This window comes from Macaca mulatta, chromosome 11 (genome assembly GCF_049350105.2).
Source record: "Macaca mulatta isolate MMU2019108-1 chromosome 11, T2T-MMU8v2.0, whole genome shotgun sequence".
In the NCBI taxonomy this organism is placed as follows: domain Eukaryota; kingdom Metazoa; phylum Chordata; class Mammalia; order Primates; family Cercopithecidae; genus Macaca; species Macaca mulatta.
Window position 1 is genome coordinate 124,009,823 of NC_133416.1, and position 19,190 is coordinate 124,029,012.

The 19,190-nt window shown below is 46.2% G+C and overlaps 1 protein-coding gene across 16 annotated transcripts in view; it reads left to right on the forward strand.

The window, feature by feature from the left end:
• Positions 1-19,190, forward strand: part of RNFT2 (ring finger protein, transmembrane 2) — a 131,091-nt gene that overhangs the window by 4,090 nt on the left and 107,811 nt on the right. For all 16 annotated transcript variants that reach the window (XR_013401489.1, XR_013401487.1, XR_013401488.1 and 13 more), the window contains exons 3-5: positions 1,689-1,747; positions 10,419-10,885; positions 14,393-14,469. Coding sequence is in view for 3 of the 16 variants with exons in the window: in XM_077955308.1 (XP_077811434.1) it covers positions 1,689-1,747; positions 10,419-10,885; positions 14,393-14,469 (603 nt within the window). In the remaining 13 variants the exon portion in view is untranslated. The remainder of the gene's footprint in view (positions 1-1,688; positions 1,748-10,418; positions 10,886-14,392; positions 14,470-19,190) is intronic.

A 19,190-nucleotide genomic window follows, 5' to 3' on the forward strand; every position in this document is an offset into this window, starting at 1 on the left:
ACAGAGAGGTCACTGATGTGTCTGGGGTCACACAGAGGTCACTGATGTGTCTAGGGTCACACACAGAGGTCACTGATGTGTCTAGGGTCACACAGAGGTCACTGATGTGTCTAGGGTGACAGAGAGGTGACTGATGTGTCTAGGGTCACACAGAGAGGTCACTGATGTGTCTAGGGTCACACAGAGGTCACTGATGTGTCTAGGGTCACACAGAGGTCACTGATGTGTCTGGGGTCACACAGTGGTCACTGATGTGTCTGGGGTCACACAGAGGTCACTGATGTGTCTAGGGTGACAGAGGTCACTGATGTGTCTGGGGTCACACAGAGGTCACTGATGTGTCTAGGGTCACACAGAGAGGTTACTGATGTGTCTGGGGTCACACAGAGGTCACTGATGTGTCTAGGGTCGCACAGAGGTTACTGATGTGTCTAGGGTCGCACAGAGGTCACTGATGTGTCTGGGGTCACACAGAGGTCACTGATGTGTCTGGGGTCACACAGAGGTCCCTGATGTGTCTGGGGTCACACAGAGGTTACTGATGTGTCTAGGGTCACACGGAGAGGTTACTGATGTGTCTGGGGTCACACAGAGGTCACTGATGTGTCTAGGGTGACAGAGAGGTCCCTGATGTGTCTGGAGTCACACAGAGGTCACTGATGTGTCTAGGGTCGCACAGAGGTTACTGATGTGTCTAGGGTCGCACAGAGGTTACTGATGTGTCTAGGGTCGCACAGAGGTTACTGATGTGTCTGGGGTCACACAGAGGTCCCTGATGTGTCTAGGGTGACAGAGAGGTCCCTGATGTGTCTAGGGTCACACACAGAGGTCACTGATGTGTCTAGGGTGACAGAGAGGTCACTGATGTGTCTAGGGTCACAGAGAGGTCACTGATGTGTCTGGGGTCACACAGAGAGGTCACTGATGTGTCTGGGGTCACACAGAGGTCACTGATGTGTCTGGGGTCACACAGAGAGGTCACTGATGTGTCTAGGGTGACAGAGAGGTCACTGATGTGTCTAGGGTCACAGAGAGGTCACTGATGTGTCTGGGGTCACACAGAGAGGTCACTGATGTGTCTGGGGTCACACAGAGGTCACTGATGTGTCTGGGGTCACACAGAGAGGTTACTGATGTGTCTGGGGTCACACAGAGAGGTCACTGATGTGTCTAGGGTCACAGAGAGGTCACTGATGTGTCTGGGGTCGCACAGAGAGGTCACTGATGTGTCTGGCGTCGCACAGAGAGGTCACTGATGTGTCTGGGGTTGCACAGAGGTCACTGATGTGTCTGGGGTCGCGCAGAGAGGTTCCTGATGTGTCTAGGGTCGCATGTTAGCGGCAGCGTCCACCCAGAATCCATGTCTCCTGCTAGTCTGCTGCCCACTTCACTTCATTCGGCACCTCTTGGCTGCACAGTTCACTGCATTATCCTCTCACATGAGGACTTCCTTCACCTCTGAGTCTCATCGTCCTCTGTGAAATGCGATGATAGCTTTCCTCATGGGATAGAATGTCACATTGAGGATGGAATGGCATGAAAGATTGAAATACATGTTGGAAAATGCCAGAGAGCACTAGGGGTCTAAGATATGACTAGTGCGGGTTTGCAGTTTACAATTACCTTGGCAATCTGACAGGCAGTGGGAGTGTTGGGAGACTCTGGCTCACCCATGTGTTGGGTTTTAGGTGTTAAGGAAGATGCAGAGACGCCACAGCAGCAACACGGATAACATTCCACCTGAAAGGTAGGCATTCCTGGTTCTGTTCCATCTGAGGGCTCTGGGCTTCGGGTGGTGAGGGGCAACCCGAAACTGGATTGAACAATGCCTCCCACTCAGTGTTAGTTGTTAGAGTCACAGTGATGGCCTCATACTAAACATTCAATGCATAATAGCTTGCTCTTTCTTTTATGCTAAATTTCAAAGCCTTGTGTGACAGGTGAGCCATCTGACTCATTGTACCAGTGAATGTACCTGTGGGATTTTAATTTATGGAGATGTCTTTGTCCATACAGGCTGCTATCACAAAAATGTCATAGAATGGGTGGTTTCAACAACAAATGTTTATCTCTCACAGTGCTGGAGGCTAGGAAGTCCAAGGTGAAAGCTCCAGCATGTTCAGTGTCTGCGAAAGGCCCACTTTCTGGTTCACTGATGGCCATTCTCTTGCTATGTCCTAATGTGGTGAAGGGAAGGGGATCTGTCTGGGTCTCCTTTTTAAGGGCACTAATCCCATTCGTGAAGAGCCCATCTCATCACCTAATCATTCCCAAAGGCCCACCTTCTAGTACTATCGCATTGCAGGTTAGGTTTCTTTTTTGAGAGAGGGTCTTGCTCTGTTATCTGTTACTGCACTGCTAGAGTGCAGTGGTGATCATGGCTCATTATAGCCTCCAAATCCTAGGCTCAAGCAATCCTCCTGCCTCAGTCTCCCGAGTAGCTGGGGCTACAGGCATGTGCCACCATACCTAGCTAATTTTTAAATTTCTTTTGGTAGAGATGGGGGTCTCACTAAGTTGTCCAGACTGGCCTCAAACTCCTGGGCTCAAACGATCTTCCTACCTTGACCTCTCAAAGCCCTGGGATTATAGATGTGAACCACCGTGCCTGGCGTGGGTTAACTTTCAACATAAGAATCTGCAGAGGACACAAACATTGAGATCATAGCTCTGAGAAACAACACGGAGAGGCTAATGACATTGAAAGATGAGATTTTTATTTCTTCCATTTCTCAAGAGGAGGGGCATACTGCTGCATGCAGGGCCGCCTGGGGAAGCACCAGCATCAGTCAGGGGGCAGAAAGGACCGAGGAAAAAGCATAGGTCACAGCCTTTATTGTGTTTTCTGGGGGAAAGAAAGACAAGTCAGGGGAAATAGTTTAGGACTGGCTAGTTTGAATCATGTTGGTGGGCTCTGGGGTATCAAGGTGGTCTCTTTTTTTTTTTTTTTTTTGAGATAGGATCTCCCTCTGTTGCCCAGGCTAGAGTGCAATGGCAGGATCTCGGCTCACTGCAGCCTCGACCTCTCAGGCTCAAGTGATCCTCCTACCTCAGCCTTCCAAGTAGCTGGGACTGAAGGCATGCACCACCATGCGCAGCTAATTTTTGTATTTGTAGAGACAGGTTTTTGTTATGTTTCCCAGGCTGGTCTCAAGCGACCTGCCCACCTTGGCCGCCCAAGGTTCTGCTTGCTGGGATTATAAGCACAAGCCACCACGCCTGTCCTCAAGGTGCTCTTTAGTTTGGTATCTGGCCCTGGATGATTTAGGACAGGATGCATTTGTAAAACTTAGATGAAGGAAGGGCCATGCAGTGACTCACGCCTGTAGTCCCAACACTTTGGGAGACCAAGGTGGGAGGATAACCTGAGTCCAGGAGTTAGAGACCAGCCTAGGTGACATGGGGAGATCCTGTCTCTACAAAAAAAAATTTTAAACTAGCCAGGCATGGTGGTGCATGTCTATAGTCTCAGCACTTTAGGAAGCCAAGGTGGGAGGATCGCTTGAGCCCAGAAGTTTGAGACCAGCCTGGGCAAAATAGGGAGACCCCATCTCTACAAAAAATAAAAACTAACCCAATATGGTGGCATGCATCTGTGGTCCTAGTTACTCAGGAGGCAGAGGTGGGAGGATTGCTTGAGCCTAGGAGGCGGAGGTTGCAGTGAGCTATGATTGCACCACTGCATTCCAGCCTGGGCAACAGAGTGAAACCCTGTCTCAAAAAAAAAAAAAAAGTGAAATGAAGCAGTGGTTGGGGTTATGGGCTCTGGATCGCAAGGACATGTACATAACTTTGGCCATTCGTTTGGCCTTGTGATTAATAGGTAGGACCAGATAGAATCTAAAAAAAACAAAACAAAACAAAACAAAAGTTAAAATGCTCATGAGCTAGAATTTTTTTTTTTTTTTTTTGAGACGAAGTCTCGCTCTGTCACCCAGGCTGGAGTGCAGTAGCGTGATCTCAGCTCACTGCAACCTCCTGGGTTCAAGCTACTCTCATGCCTCTGCCTCCCGAGTAGTTAGGAGTACAGGTGCGCGCCACCATGTTTGCCTAATTTTTTTTGTATTTTAGTAGAGATAGGGTTTCACCATGTTGGCCCGGCTGGTCTCAAACTCCTGAGCTTGGGCAATCCACCCACCTCAACTTCCCAAAGGGCTGGGATTATAGGCATGAGCCACTGCACCCAGCCTAGAATTTATATCTATTAAAACCCAAGAGGGAACACACCTGGGGGCCTGTTCTCAGGTTGGGACAGCCTCCAGCCCCAGAAGCCCCATGCTAGCACATGCATCCAAGAGGCAGGCAGCCAAGCCTTCCCTTCCTCACATCCCAGTGCTGGGACTGAGTTTTGTATGGTACCTGCCTGTTCTGCAGGGAAGAACACAGGGCTCAGCCAAACCCCAGCTCAGCCACTTCCCACCTGTGGTGACTTTGGTACGTGACTTCACCCCTAGGTCTCAGCTTCTCCATCCAAAAATGGCAGGTGACAGAACTCAAGAGTTGCTTATGGGCCGGGCGCAGTGGCTCATGCCTGTAATCCCAGCACTTTGGGAGGCTGAGGCAGGTGGATCACCTGAGATCAGGAGTTCGAGACCAGCGTGGCCAATGTGGTGAAACCCCATCCCTACTAAAAATACAAAAATTAACCAGGTATGGTGGCAGATGCCTGTAGTCCCAGCTACTCAGGAGGCTGAGGAAGGAGAACCACTTGAACCCTGGAGGTGGAGGCTGCAGTGAGCAGAGATCACGCCACTACACTCCAGCCTGGGTGACAGAGCAAGACTCCATCTCAAAAAAAAAAAAAAAAAAAAAAGAGTTGGTTATGGATGAAGGAGTGAGTGTGAAGATGCAGAAACAGCATCCAGCTTGTAAGAAGCCTGCGTGTTGGAACCTTTTCCGCCTCTAAAGACAACATTGCCATCTGCTCTCAAGTGAACCGTGAGATCTCTTGGGGGCAAAGACCACAGCAGGAAACTCAAACCGTGTATTGAGTGCTTATGCTGTGCCAACCGCAACATTACCCCAGTAAGAGCACCCATTTTACAGATGCAGAAGCTGAGGCTCAGAGAGGGGAAGGAAATTACCTAAAGTCACACAGCCAGGAAGTAGCAGGGCTGAGATCTGGGCCCCCATCCATGTGTCCCCCAGCACCTGTGCTTTGAGATAGCACATTTTGGCTGCCTACTGTCTGAGCAGAACTACTTCCCCTCCTGGGTTGCCTCAAGCTCTGGCGCTTAAGTGGTTAAGTTGGAAGCGCAGCCTCTGTCCCCCTAAGGAATACTCTTTCCCAGTTAGGCTGAAATCTCAGCTGGATGCAGGGGAGAGGCCCAGGGAAGGGAGGCCAGCTATAAAAAGCCCCTTGGTGGGTTGAGTCTTCCCTGGTTGTACTGGAGGCCCCTGAGCCCAGCGAACTCAGAGTGCTGGCAAGCTCAAGGGGGACGGGATGGCTTTCTAGGGCCCCTTGGGTGGCCACGGAGAGAGAGTGGCCTCCTCATGAGCCAACGTGGGTACCTGCCAGGACTCTTGCTTTCTGAGCTGAGCTCTTTGAAGTGCAGAAAAAGCTCAAGTCCCCTTGAGGATCATAGCCATGGTGTTTGCTGTTGTTGTCATTATTAATATTATCATTATTATGATCCAGAGCCCAGTGGAGGAGGAGCGCATATTTCCTGGGCTTTTGGAGCCAGCAGGGATGGAGCTTGGTGGGGGAGGGAATCCAATCGTGAGTTCCCTCCATTGCACCAGATTTTTTTTTTTTTTTTTTTTTTTGAGATAGAGTCTCACTGTGTTGCCCAGGCTGGAGTGCAGTGGCACAATCTCAGCTCACTGCAACCTCTGCCTCCCAGGTTCAAGTGATTCTCCTGCCGAAGCCTCCTGAGTAACTGGGATTACAGGTGCGCATCCCATGCCCGGCTAATTTTTGTATTTTTAGTAGAGAGGAGTTTTTGCCATATTGGCCAGGCTGGTCTCAAACTCCTGGCCTCAAGTGGTTCACCCACCTCATCCTCCCAAAGTGCTGGGATTACAGGTGTGAGCCACCACACCCAGCCTGCTTCAAACTCCTGACCTCAAGTGATCTGCCCACCTTGGCCTCCCAAAGTGCTGGGATTATAGGCATGAGCCACCAGGCCTGGCCTCACTGGGTTTTTAGTAACATACCTGTAGGCCCAGTTTGTGCAGCCAGGGGAACCACCGTGTCCCCCTGCTGTGTGTCACAGGTGTTCTGCAAGATGTTAAATGGCTTTTCATGGGTAAAAAAAATTCAAATAAGTTTGGGGAACACTGGGCTTAAGCAAAGTCCATTTTTTCACTTGCAGGCCTTCTCAGAGCCTTTAGTATGCCTGTTCATGCATTCCTTCAAACACTTTTTATTGAGCATGTTCCGAGTGCCAGGTGCATTGTACAGGGTGGTAAAGATACAGTGGGGAGCAAGGTTATGGTCTTTGACCCTGTGGAGTGGAGCTCTGTCCAAAGCTATGGTTCGCAGCACTGATCACACATTAGAATCACTGTAACGGGGGGCGGTGGGGAATGGTGGCTCATGCTTGTAATCCCAGCACTTTGGGAGGCCAAGGCAGGTGGATCACTTGAGCACAGGAGTTCGAGACCAGCCTGGCCAAAATGGTGAAAACCCATCTCTACAAAAAAATACAAAAATTAGTCAAGCGTAGTGGCACACACCTGTGATCCCAGCTGCTCGGGAGGCTGAGGCATGAGAATCACTTGAGCCCAGGAGGCAGAGGTTGCAGTGAGCGGAGATTGCGCCACTGCACTCCAGCCTGGGTGACAGAGGGAGACCCTGCTCAAAAAAAAAAAAAAAAAAACAAGAATCCCTGAGGGGACTCTGAGTAACTTCAGATGCTGGGAGCCACCCACAAAGATTTTGATTCAGTTGGTCTCCAGTGGGGTCGGGGCACCTGTCTTTTTCAAAAGTTCCCCCAAGTGATTATAATACATGGCCAGGGTTGAGAGCCACAGGTCTTGAGGGAAAGATGAGGGATAAAATGACAGCTGTGATCAATCCTGTGCAGGTGACGTGAGGGTGCAGTGAGGACAAGGAGCAGGGGACTGTCACTGTCTGGGGGGGAGGGAAGCCTCAATCCAGGAAGGGAGATTTTAGCTGAAATGTGACAGATGAGCGTGCATTACCTAGTTGGGATGGGGTGCGGGTAGGGGAGACATCCCGGTGAAGGTGACAGCCTGTATTAGAAAGCCCTTGAACGGCGAGAAAGGGGCACATGATAAGATTGGAGTTTGGGGCCAAATAATCCAGGGTGCCTGGTGACTTCATCTCTCTGAGCCTCAGTTTCTTTGTCAGTAAAGAACATGATAGTTGGGAATGATATTTGTACATCTAGAGGGTTCCTCTGAGACCATGGGAAGGAACACAGAATGGGAAGCCCTGGGAGGGCTTTTAGTGGGATTGTGAAATAATCAAATACAGCCGGCCCTCCATATTCATGGGGGGGTTGGTTCCAAGACCCCATGGATACGAGAATATGCAGCTGCTCAAGTCCCTTGTATAAAATGGCTAGGACAGTCAGCCCTTTGTATCTGTGGGTTTTGGTCCATAACCCAAGGTTGGTTGAATCCTTAAATATGGATGCCGGACTGTACGTGTTTTATTATTATTTATTTACTTACTTATTTATTGAGAAAGCATCTCACTCTGTCACCCAGGCTGGAGTGCAGTGGCGTGATCTTAACTCACTGCAACCTCTACCTCCTGGGCTCAAGCCGCCCTCCCACCTCAGCCTCCCCACTAGCTGGGACTATGGGTGCGTGCCACCATGCCTGGCTAATTTTTTAATTTTTTGTAGAGACAGGTTCTTCCTATGTTGCTCAGGCTGGTCTTGAACTCCTGGGCTCAAGGGATCTGCCCATCTTGGCCTCTCAAAGTGCTGGGATTATAGGCGTGAGCCACCATAGCTGGTCTTTTATATATTTTAAAACATATTTCCTGGAGCCAGTAGCAATGGCACATGCCTATAATCCCAGCTACTCAGGAGGCTGAGGTGGGAGGATCACTTGAGCCCAGGAGTTGGAGGCTGTAGTGAACTATGATCGCACCACTCCAGCCGGGCAGCAGAGTGAGACTCCTGTCTCTCCCTGTGTATAATGGTCTCATATAATAGATGATATGAGATTAAGTGTGAAAACAGTGGAAAATTTCCACCAGAGCCTCCGTCCCGCTGCCATTTTGGACTGAGTGACATCTGACATACATTTATTAAGCACCTACTGTGTGCCTTGGGTTGTGGGGTCCAGAGAATGAATGAAGCCCAGCCCATTTTCAGTAAGCTCATGGTATATCTGGAGTCTCTTAGTGGTCTGTGGAGGTGCCTGCAGGGTGAGAGAAGGAGGGAGTGGCTCTTTGTCCTCCCTACTCCCCAACACATGCACGTCGAGCACATCAGCTCCGCTTGCATCTGTGGTGTGGACTGAGTTTGCAATGCAGTGATTCCACTTGAAAAGAGGATGAACCCTCGTCTGGGCACAGTGGCTCCTGCCTGTAATCCCAGCACTTTGGGAGACCGAGGCGGGCAGATCACCTGAGGTCAGGAGTTTGATACCAGCCTGGCCAACATGGTAAAACCCTATCTCTACTAAAAATACAAAAATTACACAGGCATGATGGTGAGTGCCTGTAGTCCCAGCTACTTGGGAGGCTGAGGCAGGAGAATCGCTTGAACCGGGGAGGCGGAGGTTGCAGTGAGCCAAGATCGCGCCACTGCACTCCAGCCTGGGTGGCAGAGCGAGACTCTGTCTCAAAAGGAAAAAAGAAAGAAAAGAGGATGAACCTAAGAATAGAAAGGTGGTATCCAAAACTTGGTGTTCGTGGGAAACGGCACCCAATACTGGGCTCTCCATTCCTGCAGGCCTAACTCCGGGCTCTCTGCTCTGCCAGCAGTGGCTCTGCAGGAGCCACAGAATCCTTTGCCTGATTCCAACCCAAGAGGCCCTTGCTTGGAACTAGAGAAAGCAATTTGGCCTCGCAGGTCTTCCATAGGAATTAGAGATAACAGTTGCCACGTATTGAGAACCTATTATTGCAAAACGTATTTTAAATTTAACGCCCCCACCCCCAGGAATTCTATTCAGGAATAGAGGCCCATTGTTCAGGTAAGAAAGCTGAGTGCAGAGGTGTAAGGCCCCTAGAACAGGTGGAGCTGGAGCTTGAATGTGGGCCTCCCAGCTAAGTCTTCTTTGCATTACTCTCTGCCGCCCACCCAATGTCAGCTGTGACCAAGGCTGGCCCCTCTGGGGAACTGGGGGACATTGAACTTGAAGACTGCAGAGCCAGGGGTCCTTGGGATCCCGAGGTAATTCTAGAATCATAGAATTCTGTGCACCCTTTTCAACGAAATGTGCTGGTTACTAAAATGGGCTCTAGAGAGAGTCGGCCTGGGTTCGAATCTCCCCTGCTCCATCCCTTACCAGCTCTGTGACTCTGGACAAGTTACTTTCTCTCTCTGAGCCTCCATTTCTTTATCCGTAAAGCGGGAATATCAGTAGGACCTAATTCCAGGGTTGATGGGAGGATTTAGTAAGTTAATCAATGCAAAACACTCAGAAGACTCTCTGACACATAGTAGGTTTCAATAAAGGTTATGACCTATTGTTATTAATATTATTTGTATTAGTTCCTAGGACTGCCGTAACAAAGTACCGTACCCCGAGGGGAGGGGCTTAAACAACAGAAATTTCTTTTAACAAATTCTGGAGGCTGGAAGGCTGAGATCAGGGTATCAGCAGGGTTGGTTCCTTCTGAGGCCTCTCTCCTTGGCTTGTGGACGGCCGTCTTCTCCCTGGGTGTTTACATGGTCTACTGTCTGTACCTGTCTGTGTCCTAATCTCTTCCTCTTTTTTTTTTTCCCTTTTGAGACAGTCTCTCTGTCGCCCAGGCTGGAATGCAGTGGTGAGGCCTTGACTCACTGCAGCCTCAACCTCCTGGGCTCAAGTGATCCTCCCACCTCAGCCTCCTGAGTAGCTGGGACTACAGACGTGTACCACCATGCCTGGCTAATTTATCTCTATTTCTTGTAAAGATGGGGTCTCCCTATGTTGCCTAGGCTGGTTTTGAACAACTGGGCTCAAGTGATCCCACCTCTGACTCCCAAAGTGCAGGGATTACAGGCATGAGCCACTGCATCAGCCCTAACCTCTTCTTATAGGGACAGCAGTCACACTGGATTGGGACCCACTCCAATGACTTCGTTTTAACTTCATTGCCTCGTACAGACCCTATCTTTAAACAGGGTCACATTCTGAGGTCCTGGGAGGAAGGACCTCATGTGAATTTGAGGAGGGACACAGCTCAACCCATAACATAATTGATATTATTGGTTCCCATCCTCCTCTGGAGTAAGGTCTTTTCCATCTGCCTGACTTCCTGGGGTTTTTCTCCCCTTGTCACCCAGAAACCGCAGCCAGACGCTCAGCTCTGAGGCGAGTGTGGATGAAGGCGGCGTCTTTGAGAGTCTGAAGGCAGAGGCGGCCTCCCCACCAGCGCTCTTCTCGGGCTTATCAGGAAGCCTCCCCACCAGCTCGTTCCCCTCCAGCCTGGTGCTGGGCTCCTCCGCTGGTGGTGGGGACGTGTTCATCCAGATGCCCGCATCCAGGGAGGAAGGAGGGGGCCGGGGCGAGGGGGGTGCCTACCACCACCGCCAGCCCCACCACCACTTCCACCACGGCGGCCACCGCGGGGGCTCCCTGCTGCAGCACGTGGGTGGGGAGCACCGGGGGCACTCGGAGGAGGGAGGTGACGAGCAGCCTGGGACGCCTGCCCCTGCCCTGTCCGAGCTGAAGGCTGTGATCTGCTGGCTCCAGAAAGGACTCCCCTTCATCCTGATCCTCCTGGCCAAACTGTGCTTCCAGCATAAGCTCGGTGAGTTCTGGGGGCATGGGTGTCCTGGCCATGGGCTTCAACACGCGGGCTGCCTGCAGCCTGTGGGGTGGGGGCTCCTCCTCTGAAGCCCAGGGAGAGACAGCAGAGACCAACATGGGCTTCAGAGTGTGGGATTCTGAGTCAGACCTGGGTTCAAATCCTGGCTGACTAGCTGTGTGACTTTGGGCAAGTCACTTGGCTTCTCTGAGCCTATTTCCTCATCTGTCTAGTGGGAGTTATGGTAGAAACTTCCTTGCTAGTTGGCTAGCGTGAAGGAGTCCTGGTAATAACTCAAACTGCTGGAGTCTGCACCCTAGCTCTGTCCCCTCCTAGCTGTGTGATGCTAGGTGCATTATTTAACCTCTCTGTGCCTCAGTTTCATCATCTGTAAAGTGGGGGTATGATTTTATATTCTTCATGGGATAACAGTGATGTTAAATTTGAGTTAATGTGTATAAAACACATTATTATATATATAAGCTAGAGTGCAGTGGTGCAGGTCTCAGCTCACTGCAGCCTTCGCTCACTGCAACTTTTGCCTCCCAAGTTCAAGCGATCCTCCCACCTCAGCCTCCTGAGTAGCTGGGACTACAGGCATGTGCTACCACGCCCGGCTACATGTAAAATTTTTTGTAGAGTCAAAGTCTTACTATATCAGCCTCCCAAAGTGCTGGGATTACAGGTACAAGCCACTGCCCCAGCCTACTATATTTATTATTCACACACATTGAAATATTTAACATAGAGGCTGGCATACAGCAAATGATGAATAAATACTACCTACTGTTATTATTAGGAAATAATATAATGATTCATAAAGTGCTCAGCCTCCTATCTAACACATAGTCAACAGTCAGTAATTGGCCTCTAGTATACTGTTTTTCGTTTGTTTGTTTGTTTTGACATGGAATTTTGCTCTTGTTGCCTTGGCTGGAGTGCAATGGTGCAACCTCTACTCACTGCAACCTCTGCCTCCCAGGTTCAAGCAATTCTCCTGCCTCAGCCTCCCAAGTGGCTGGGATTACAGGCAACAGCCACCACGCCTAGCTAATTTTTGTATTTTTTAGTAGGGACAGGTTTTCACCATGTTGGCCAGGTCTCGAACTCCTGACCTCAGGTGTTCTGTCCGCTTCAGCCTCCCAAAGTGCTGGGATTATAGGTGTGAGCCACTGTGCCTGGCCTAGTGTACCGTTATTGTTATCATTAATGTTACTTACTGTTTTTTTGTTTGTTTGTTTTTGTTTTTGAGATGGAGTCTCACTCTGTCACCAGGCTGGAGTACAGTGGCGTGATCTCAGCTCACTGCAAACCTCTGCCCTCTGAGTTTAAGCGATTCTCAGCCCTAACCTCAAGTGATCCACCTGCCTTGGCCTCTCAAAGTGCTGGGATTACGGGCGTGAACCACCACACCCGGCTTACTTATTAGATCATGGTGTTGCTGTGCCCCGGCCGGCTTATAGGCTGTTGTTTTAGTACTGCAGTAGGAGTGATGGTAAGAATTATCTTGTGGGCTACTATTTTCCATGAGAAAATATCAGGCAGGTGCAGTGGCTCGTACCTATAATCCTAACACTTTGCGAGGCCAAGGCAGGAGGATTGCTTGAGGCCAGGAGTTCAAGACCAGCCTGGGAAACATAGTGAGACCCTATCTCTACTAAAAAAAAAAAAAAAAGAAAAAGAGAGAGAGAAAGCCTCGAGAGGAGCTTTATTTCTTATTTTCTTCTCTCTGGGATTCCTCCACCTTCCTTGCTGGGGTGCTGTCCTATCAGCCCCACCCTTTCTATTCCTAGAAGTGAAAGCTGGCATGTTCCCCATTACCCTGAATTCTGGCATCACAGCTAAGATTTGTTTCGTGAGTGTGGTCGTTTTCTTTTTCACTTGGCAGGTTTTTTTTTTTTTTTTGGTTGTTGTATTTTAATCACAGAGAAGAGCACCAAAAAGGATTATGGGGCTACTCATTCTTATTTTATGTGCTTATAGTGAAGAAATACCGCTTCTACAAAGTAGATCTGGAAAAATAGCTGGAGTGCACATACCTATTAAAAGAGTAAGTGAGGCCAGGCACAGTGGCTCACGCCTGTAATCCCAGCACATTGGGAGGCTGAGTTGGGCAGATCACTTGAGGTCAGGAGTTTGAGCCCAGCCTGGCCAACATGGTGAAACCCCATCTCTACTAAAAATACAAAAATTAGCTGGGTGTGGTGGCAGGCACCTGTAATCCCAGCTACTCGGGAGGCTGAGGCACAAGAATCACTTGAAACCGGGAGGTGGAGGCTGCAATGAGCTGAGATTGCACCACTGCACTCCAGCCTGGACAACAGTGTGACAGTGTCAGATAGATAGATAGATAGATAGATAGATAGATAGATAGATAGATAGATAGATAGATAGATAGATAGATAGATAGATAGATAGATAGATGGGGCGAGCATCAGGTGAAAGAGGAATCCTGTCTGCAAATAACAAAAAGCAGGACTCAAAAATCATTATTCCAAGAGAATTCCAAGATTGTAGCTTGGCAAACAGTGGCCAATTACATGACTGGTGGAAGAAAATTCAATTCCGTTATGCCATCTGCCTGGGTCATGTTTGTCTGTTAGCTGGGATTTTTTTTTTTCTCATTGAACATTAAACTTGAATTCCTTATGGGTGCTGTGAGTTCTTTCTTTCTTTTTTTTTTTTTTTTTTTTTTTAAGGCAGAGTCTTGCTCTGTTGCCCAGGCTGGAGTACAGTGGTGTGATCTCGACTCGCTGCAGCCTCCTCATCCTGGGTTCAAGCAATTCTTGTGCCTCAGCCTCCTGAGTAGCTGTGACTACAGGTGTGTCCACCACGTCCAGCTAATTTTTGTAGTTTTAGTAGAGATGTGATTTCACCATGTTGGCCAGGCTGGTCTCAAACTCCTGATCTCAAGTGATCTGGCTACCTCGGCCTCCCAAAGTGCTGGGATTACAAGCGTGAGCCACTGTGCCCAGCTGTGAGGTTTTTCAATGTATGCTTTTATCACAAATTCTATCTGATTCTATCAGATTCTTTTTGAAAGTAGAAATAATAAGAGGCATCATTTACTAACTGCTAGGGATTATGATCTAGAAGCTTTATCCCTCCATGAGGTGTAAGTAATGTTATTGCTGTGTCCATTTTTACAGATGAGGAAACTGGGGCTCAGAGAGGTGCAGTGACTTGCCCAAGCTCACACAGAGAGGGAGTGGCAGAGCTGGGAACTGAACCTGGCCCTTACCAGACTGCACAGCCCATCCCCTTAGCCAGTGCTATAAAGTATCCCCACAGGGACCTAAATCCTGTCCCTAAGTCAGAATGACTCAGAATTCCCAGAGATTTAGATGGCAGCCCAAATCCCCCAGAAGTGGGATTTTTTAAAAAATTTTTCTCTCTCTTCTGTCAACTCCAAGGGGCCCACGGATGTGTCTTTTCCCTCATGTTGCTCAGCACCCGGGCTAGGCCTGATGAGTCTAAGTGGGTGACGTCAGGCCCTTCTCTGTCCCACAGGCATCGCTGTGTGCATTGGGATGGCTAGCACCTTCGCCTATGCCAACTCCACGCTCCGAGAACAGGTCTCTCTGAAGGTGAGTCACCTGCCAACCTAGTCTCCTGTGGCTGCTGCAACAAATAGCCACAAGCCAGGCGCAATCTTCCCGCTAAGTCTCCAAAGTCCATTGTATCATTCTCATGCCTTTGCGTCCTCATAGCTTAGCTCCCACATATCAGTGAGAACATACGATGTTTGGTTTTCCATTCCTGAGTTGCTTCACTTAGAATAATAGTTTCCAATCTCATCCAGGTCACTGCAAATGCTGTTAATTCATTCCTTTTTATGGCTGTGTAGTATTCCATCATATATGTGTACATATATGTGTGTGTATATATATACATATACACACACATATATGATGGAATATATATATACACACACATATACACATACCACAATTTCTTTATGTACTTGTTGATTGATGGGCATTTGGGTTGGTTCCAAGATTTTGCCATTGTGAATTGTGCTGCTATAAACATGCGTGTGCAAGTATTTTTTTTGAATAATGATTTCTTTTCCTCTGGGTAGATGCCTAACAGCAGGATTGCTGGATCAAATGGTTGCTCTACTTTTAGTTCTTTAAAGAATCTCCACACTGTTTTCCATAGTGGTTGTACTAGTTTACATTCCCACCAGCAGTGTACAAGTGTTCCCTGTCCACCGCATTTACACTAGCATTTATTGTTTTTTTGATTTTTTGATTATGGCCATTCTTGCAGGAGTGAGGTGGTATCACATTGTGGTTTTGATTTGCATTTCCTTGATCATGAGTGACGTTGAGCATTTTTTCACATTTTTGTTGGCCATTTGTGTATCTTCTTTTGAGAATTGTCTCTTCATGTCCTTAGCCCACTTTTTGATAGGATTGTCTGTTTTTTTCTTACTGATTTGAGTTCATTGTAGATTCTGGATAATGTCCCTTGACACATGTACAGATTGTGAAGATTTTTCTCCCACTCTGTGGGTCATCTGTTTACTCTGCCGACTGTTCCTTTTGCCGTGCAAAAGCTCTTTAGTTTAATTAGGTCCCAGCTATTTATCTTTGTCTTTATTGCATTTCCTTTTGGGTTCTTAGTCATGAAATCCTTGCCTAAGCCAATGTCTAGAAGGGTTTTTCTAATGTTATCTTCTAGAATTTTTATAGTTTCAGGTCCTAGGTTTAAATCCTTAATCCATCTTGAGTTGATTTTTGTATAAGGTGAGAGATGAGGATCCAGTTTCATTCTCCTCATGTGGCTAGCCAATGATCCCAGCACCATTTGTCGAAAAGGGTGTCCTTTCCCCACTTTATGTTTCTGTTATGTTCAGTTAGCTGTAAGTATTTAGGTTTATTTCCGGGTTCTCTATTCTGTTCCATTCATCTATGTCCCTATTTTTGTACCAGTACCACACTGTTTTGGTTACTATGGCCTTATAGTATAGTTTGAAATTAGGGAGTGTGATGCCTCCAGATTTGTTCTTTTTGCTTAGTCTTACTTCAGTTATGTGGGCTCTTTTTTGGTTCCACATGAATTTTAGAATTGTTTTTTTCTAATTCTGTGAAGAATGATGGTAGTATTTTGATGAGGATTGTATTGAATTTGTAGATTGCTTTTGGCAGTATGGTCATTTTCACAATATTTATTCTACCAATTCATGAGCATGGGATATGTTTCCATTTGTTCGTGTCATCTATGATTTCTTTCAGCAATGTTTTGTAGTTGTCCTTGTAGATGTTTTTTGACTCCTTGGTTAGGTATATTCCTAAGTTTTGTTTTGTTTTGTTTTGTTTTGTTTTTTGCAGCTATTGTATAAGGGATTGAGTTCTTGATTTGATTCTCCACTTGGTTGCTGTTGGTATATATAAAAGAGCTACTGATTTGTGTACATTAATCTCGTACCTGGAAATTTTGTTTTATATTGGCTGGGTTCATCACAGATGGCTTTTATTACACTAAGGTATGTCCCTTGTATGCCGATTTTGCTGAGAGTTTTAATCGCAAAGCGATGCTGGATTTTGTCTAATGCTTTTTCTGCATCTATTGAAATGATCAGGTGATTTTTGTTTTTAATTCTGTTTATGTGGTGTATCACATTTATTGACTTGCGCATGTTAAACCATCCCTGCATCCCTGGTATGAAACCCACTTGATCATGGTGGATTATCTTTTTGGTAATTTGTTGGATTCAGTTAGGAAGTATTTTGTTAAGGATTTTAGCATCTATGTTCATCAAGGATATCCATCTGTAGTTTTCTTTTTTGGTTATGTCCTTTCCTGGTTTTGGTATTAGGGTGATGCTGGCCTCATAGAATGAGTTAGGGAGGGTTCCTTCTTTCTCTATCTTGTGGAATAATGTTAAAAAGATTGGTACTAATTCTTCTTTGAATGTGTAGTAGAATTCTGCTGTGAATCTGTCTGGTCCTGGACATTTTTTTGTTGGTAATTTTTAAATTACCATTTCAATCTCACTGCTTGTTATTGGTCTGTTTAGGGTATCTGATTCTTCCTGATTTAAGCTAGAAGGGTTGTATTTTTCCAGGAATTTATCCATCTCTTCTAGGTTTTCTAGTTTATGTGCATAAAGGTGTTCATAGTAGCCTTGATTGACCTTTTATATTTCAGTGGTGTCAGTTGAAATATCTTCTGTTTTGTTTCTTAGTGAGGTCATTGGATTTTCTCTCTTCTTTTCTTGGTTAATCTTGTCAATGGTCTATCAGTTTATCTTTTCAAAGAACCAGCTTTTTGTTTCATTTATCTTTTGAATTTTTTTTTGTTGTTGTTTCAATTTCATTTAGTTCTGCTCTGATCTTGGTTATTTCCTTTATTCTGCTGGGTTTGGGTCTGGTTTCTTCTTGTTTCTCTAGTTCCTTGCGGTGTGATTTTAGAGTGTCAGTTTGTGCTCTTTCAGTGTTTTCGATGTAGGCATTTAGGGCTATGAACTTTCCTCTTAGCACCGCCTTTGCTGTATCCCAGAGGTTTTGATAGGTTGTGTCATTATTGTCATTCAGTTTGAAGAATTTTTAAATTTCCATCTTGATTTCGTTTTTGACCCAATGCTCATTCAGGAGCAGGTTATTTAATTTCCATGTATTTGCATGGTTTTGAAGGTTCCTTTTGGAGTTGATTTCCAGTTTTATTCCGCTGTGGTCTGAGAGAGTACTTGATATAATTTCAATTTTCTTAAATTTATTGAGGCTCATTTTGTGACCTATCATGTAGTCTATCTTGGAGAAAGTTCCATGCGCTGTTGAATAGAATGTGTATTCTGCAGTTGTCAGATGAAATGTTCTGTATATATCTTAAATCCATTTGTTCCAAGGTATAGTTTAAATCCATTGTTTCTTTGTTGACTTTCTGTCTTGATGATCTGTCTAGTGCTGCCAGTAGAGTACTGAAGTCCCCCACTATTATTGTGTTGCTGTCTGTCTCATTTCTTAGGTCTATTAGTAATTGTTTTCTAAATTTGGGAGCTCCAGTGTTAGGTGCATATATATTTAGAAATATGACATTTTCCTGTTGGACAAGGCCTTCTACCATTATATAATGTCCCTCTTTGTCTCTTTTAACCACTGTTGCTTTAAAGTTTGTTTTGTCTGATATAAGAATAGCTACCCCTGCTTGCTTTTGGTGTCCATTTGCATGAAATGCCTCTTTCCACCCCTTTAAGTTTATGTGAGTCCTTATGTGTTAGGTGAGTCTCCTGAAGGCAGCAGATGATTGGTTGGTGAGTTCTTATCTATTCTGTGGTTCTGTGTCTTTTAAGTGGAGCATTTAGGCCACTTACATTCAATGTTAGTATTGAAATGTGAGGTACCATTGCATTCATCATGCTCTTTGTTGCCTGTGTACTTTGGGTTTTTTCATTTTTTGTTTTCGCTTTTTAACTTGTATTTTTGTTTTATGGTCCTGTGTGATTTATGCTTTAAAGAGGTTCTGTTTTGATGTGTTTCCAGGATTTGTTTCAAGATTTAGAGCTCCTTTTAGCAGTTCTTATAGTGGTGACTTGGTAATGGTGAATTCTTGGTAATGGTGAATTCTCTCAGCATTTGTTTGTCTGAAAAATACTGTATCTTTCCTTCATATGTGATTGTTAGTTTCACTGGATACAAAATTCTTGGCTAATCATTGTTTTGTTTGAGGAGGCTGAAGATAGGGCCCCAATCCCTTCTGGCTTGTAGGGTTTCTGCTGAGAAATCTGCTGTTAATCTGACAGGTTTTCCTTTATAGGTTAGCTGGTGCTTCTGTCTCACAGCTGTTAAGACTCTTTCCTTTGTTTTAACTTTGAATAACCTGATGACAGTGTGCCTAGGCAAAGACCTTTTTGCGATGAATTTCCCAGGTGTTCTTTGTGCTTCTTGTATTTGGATGTCTAGGTCTCTAGCAAGGCCTGGGAAGTTTTCCTTGATTATTCCCCCAAATATGTTTTCCAAGTTTTCAGACTTCTTTTCTTCTTCAGGAACACTGATTATTCTTAAGTTTTGTCATTTAACATAATCCCAGACTTCTTGGAGGCTTTGTTCATATTTTCTTATTCTTTTTTATTTGTCTTTGTTCGATTGGGTTAATTCAAAGACCTTGTCTTCGAACTCTGAATTTCTTTCTTCTACTTGTTCAAGTCTATTGCTAAGACTTTCCAGAGTATTTCACATTTCTAAAAGTGTGTCCAAAGTTTCCTGAATTTTTTATTGTTTTTTCTTTAAGCTATCTATTTCCTTGAGTATTTCTCCCTTTACTTCTTGTATCATATTTTGGATTTCATTGCATTGGGCTTTGC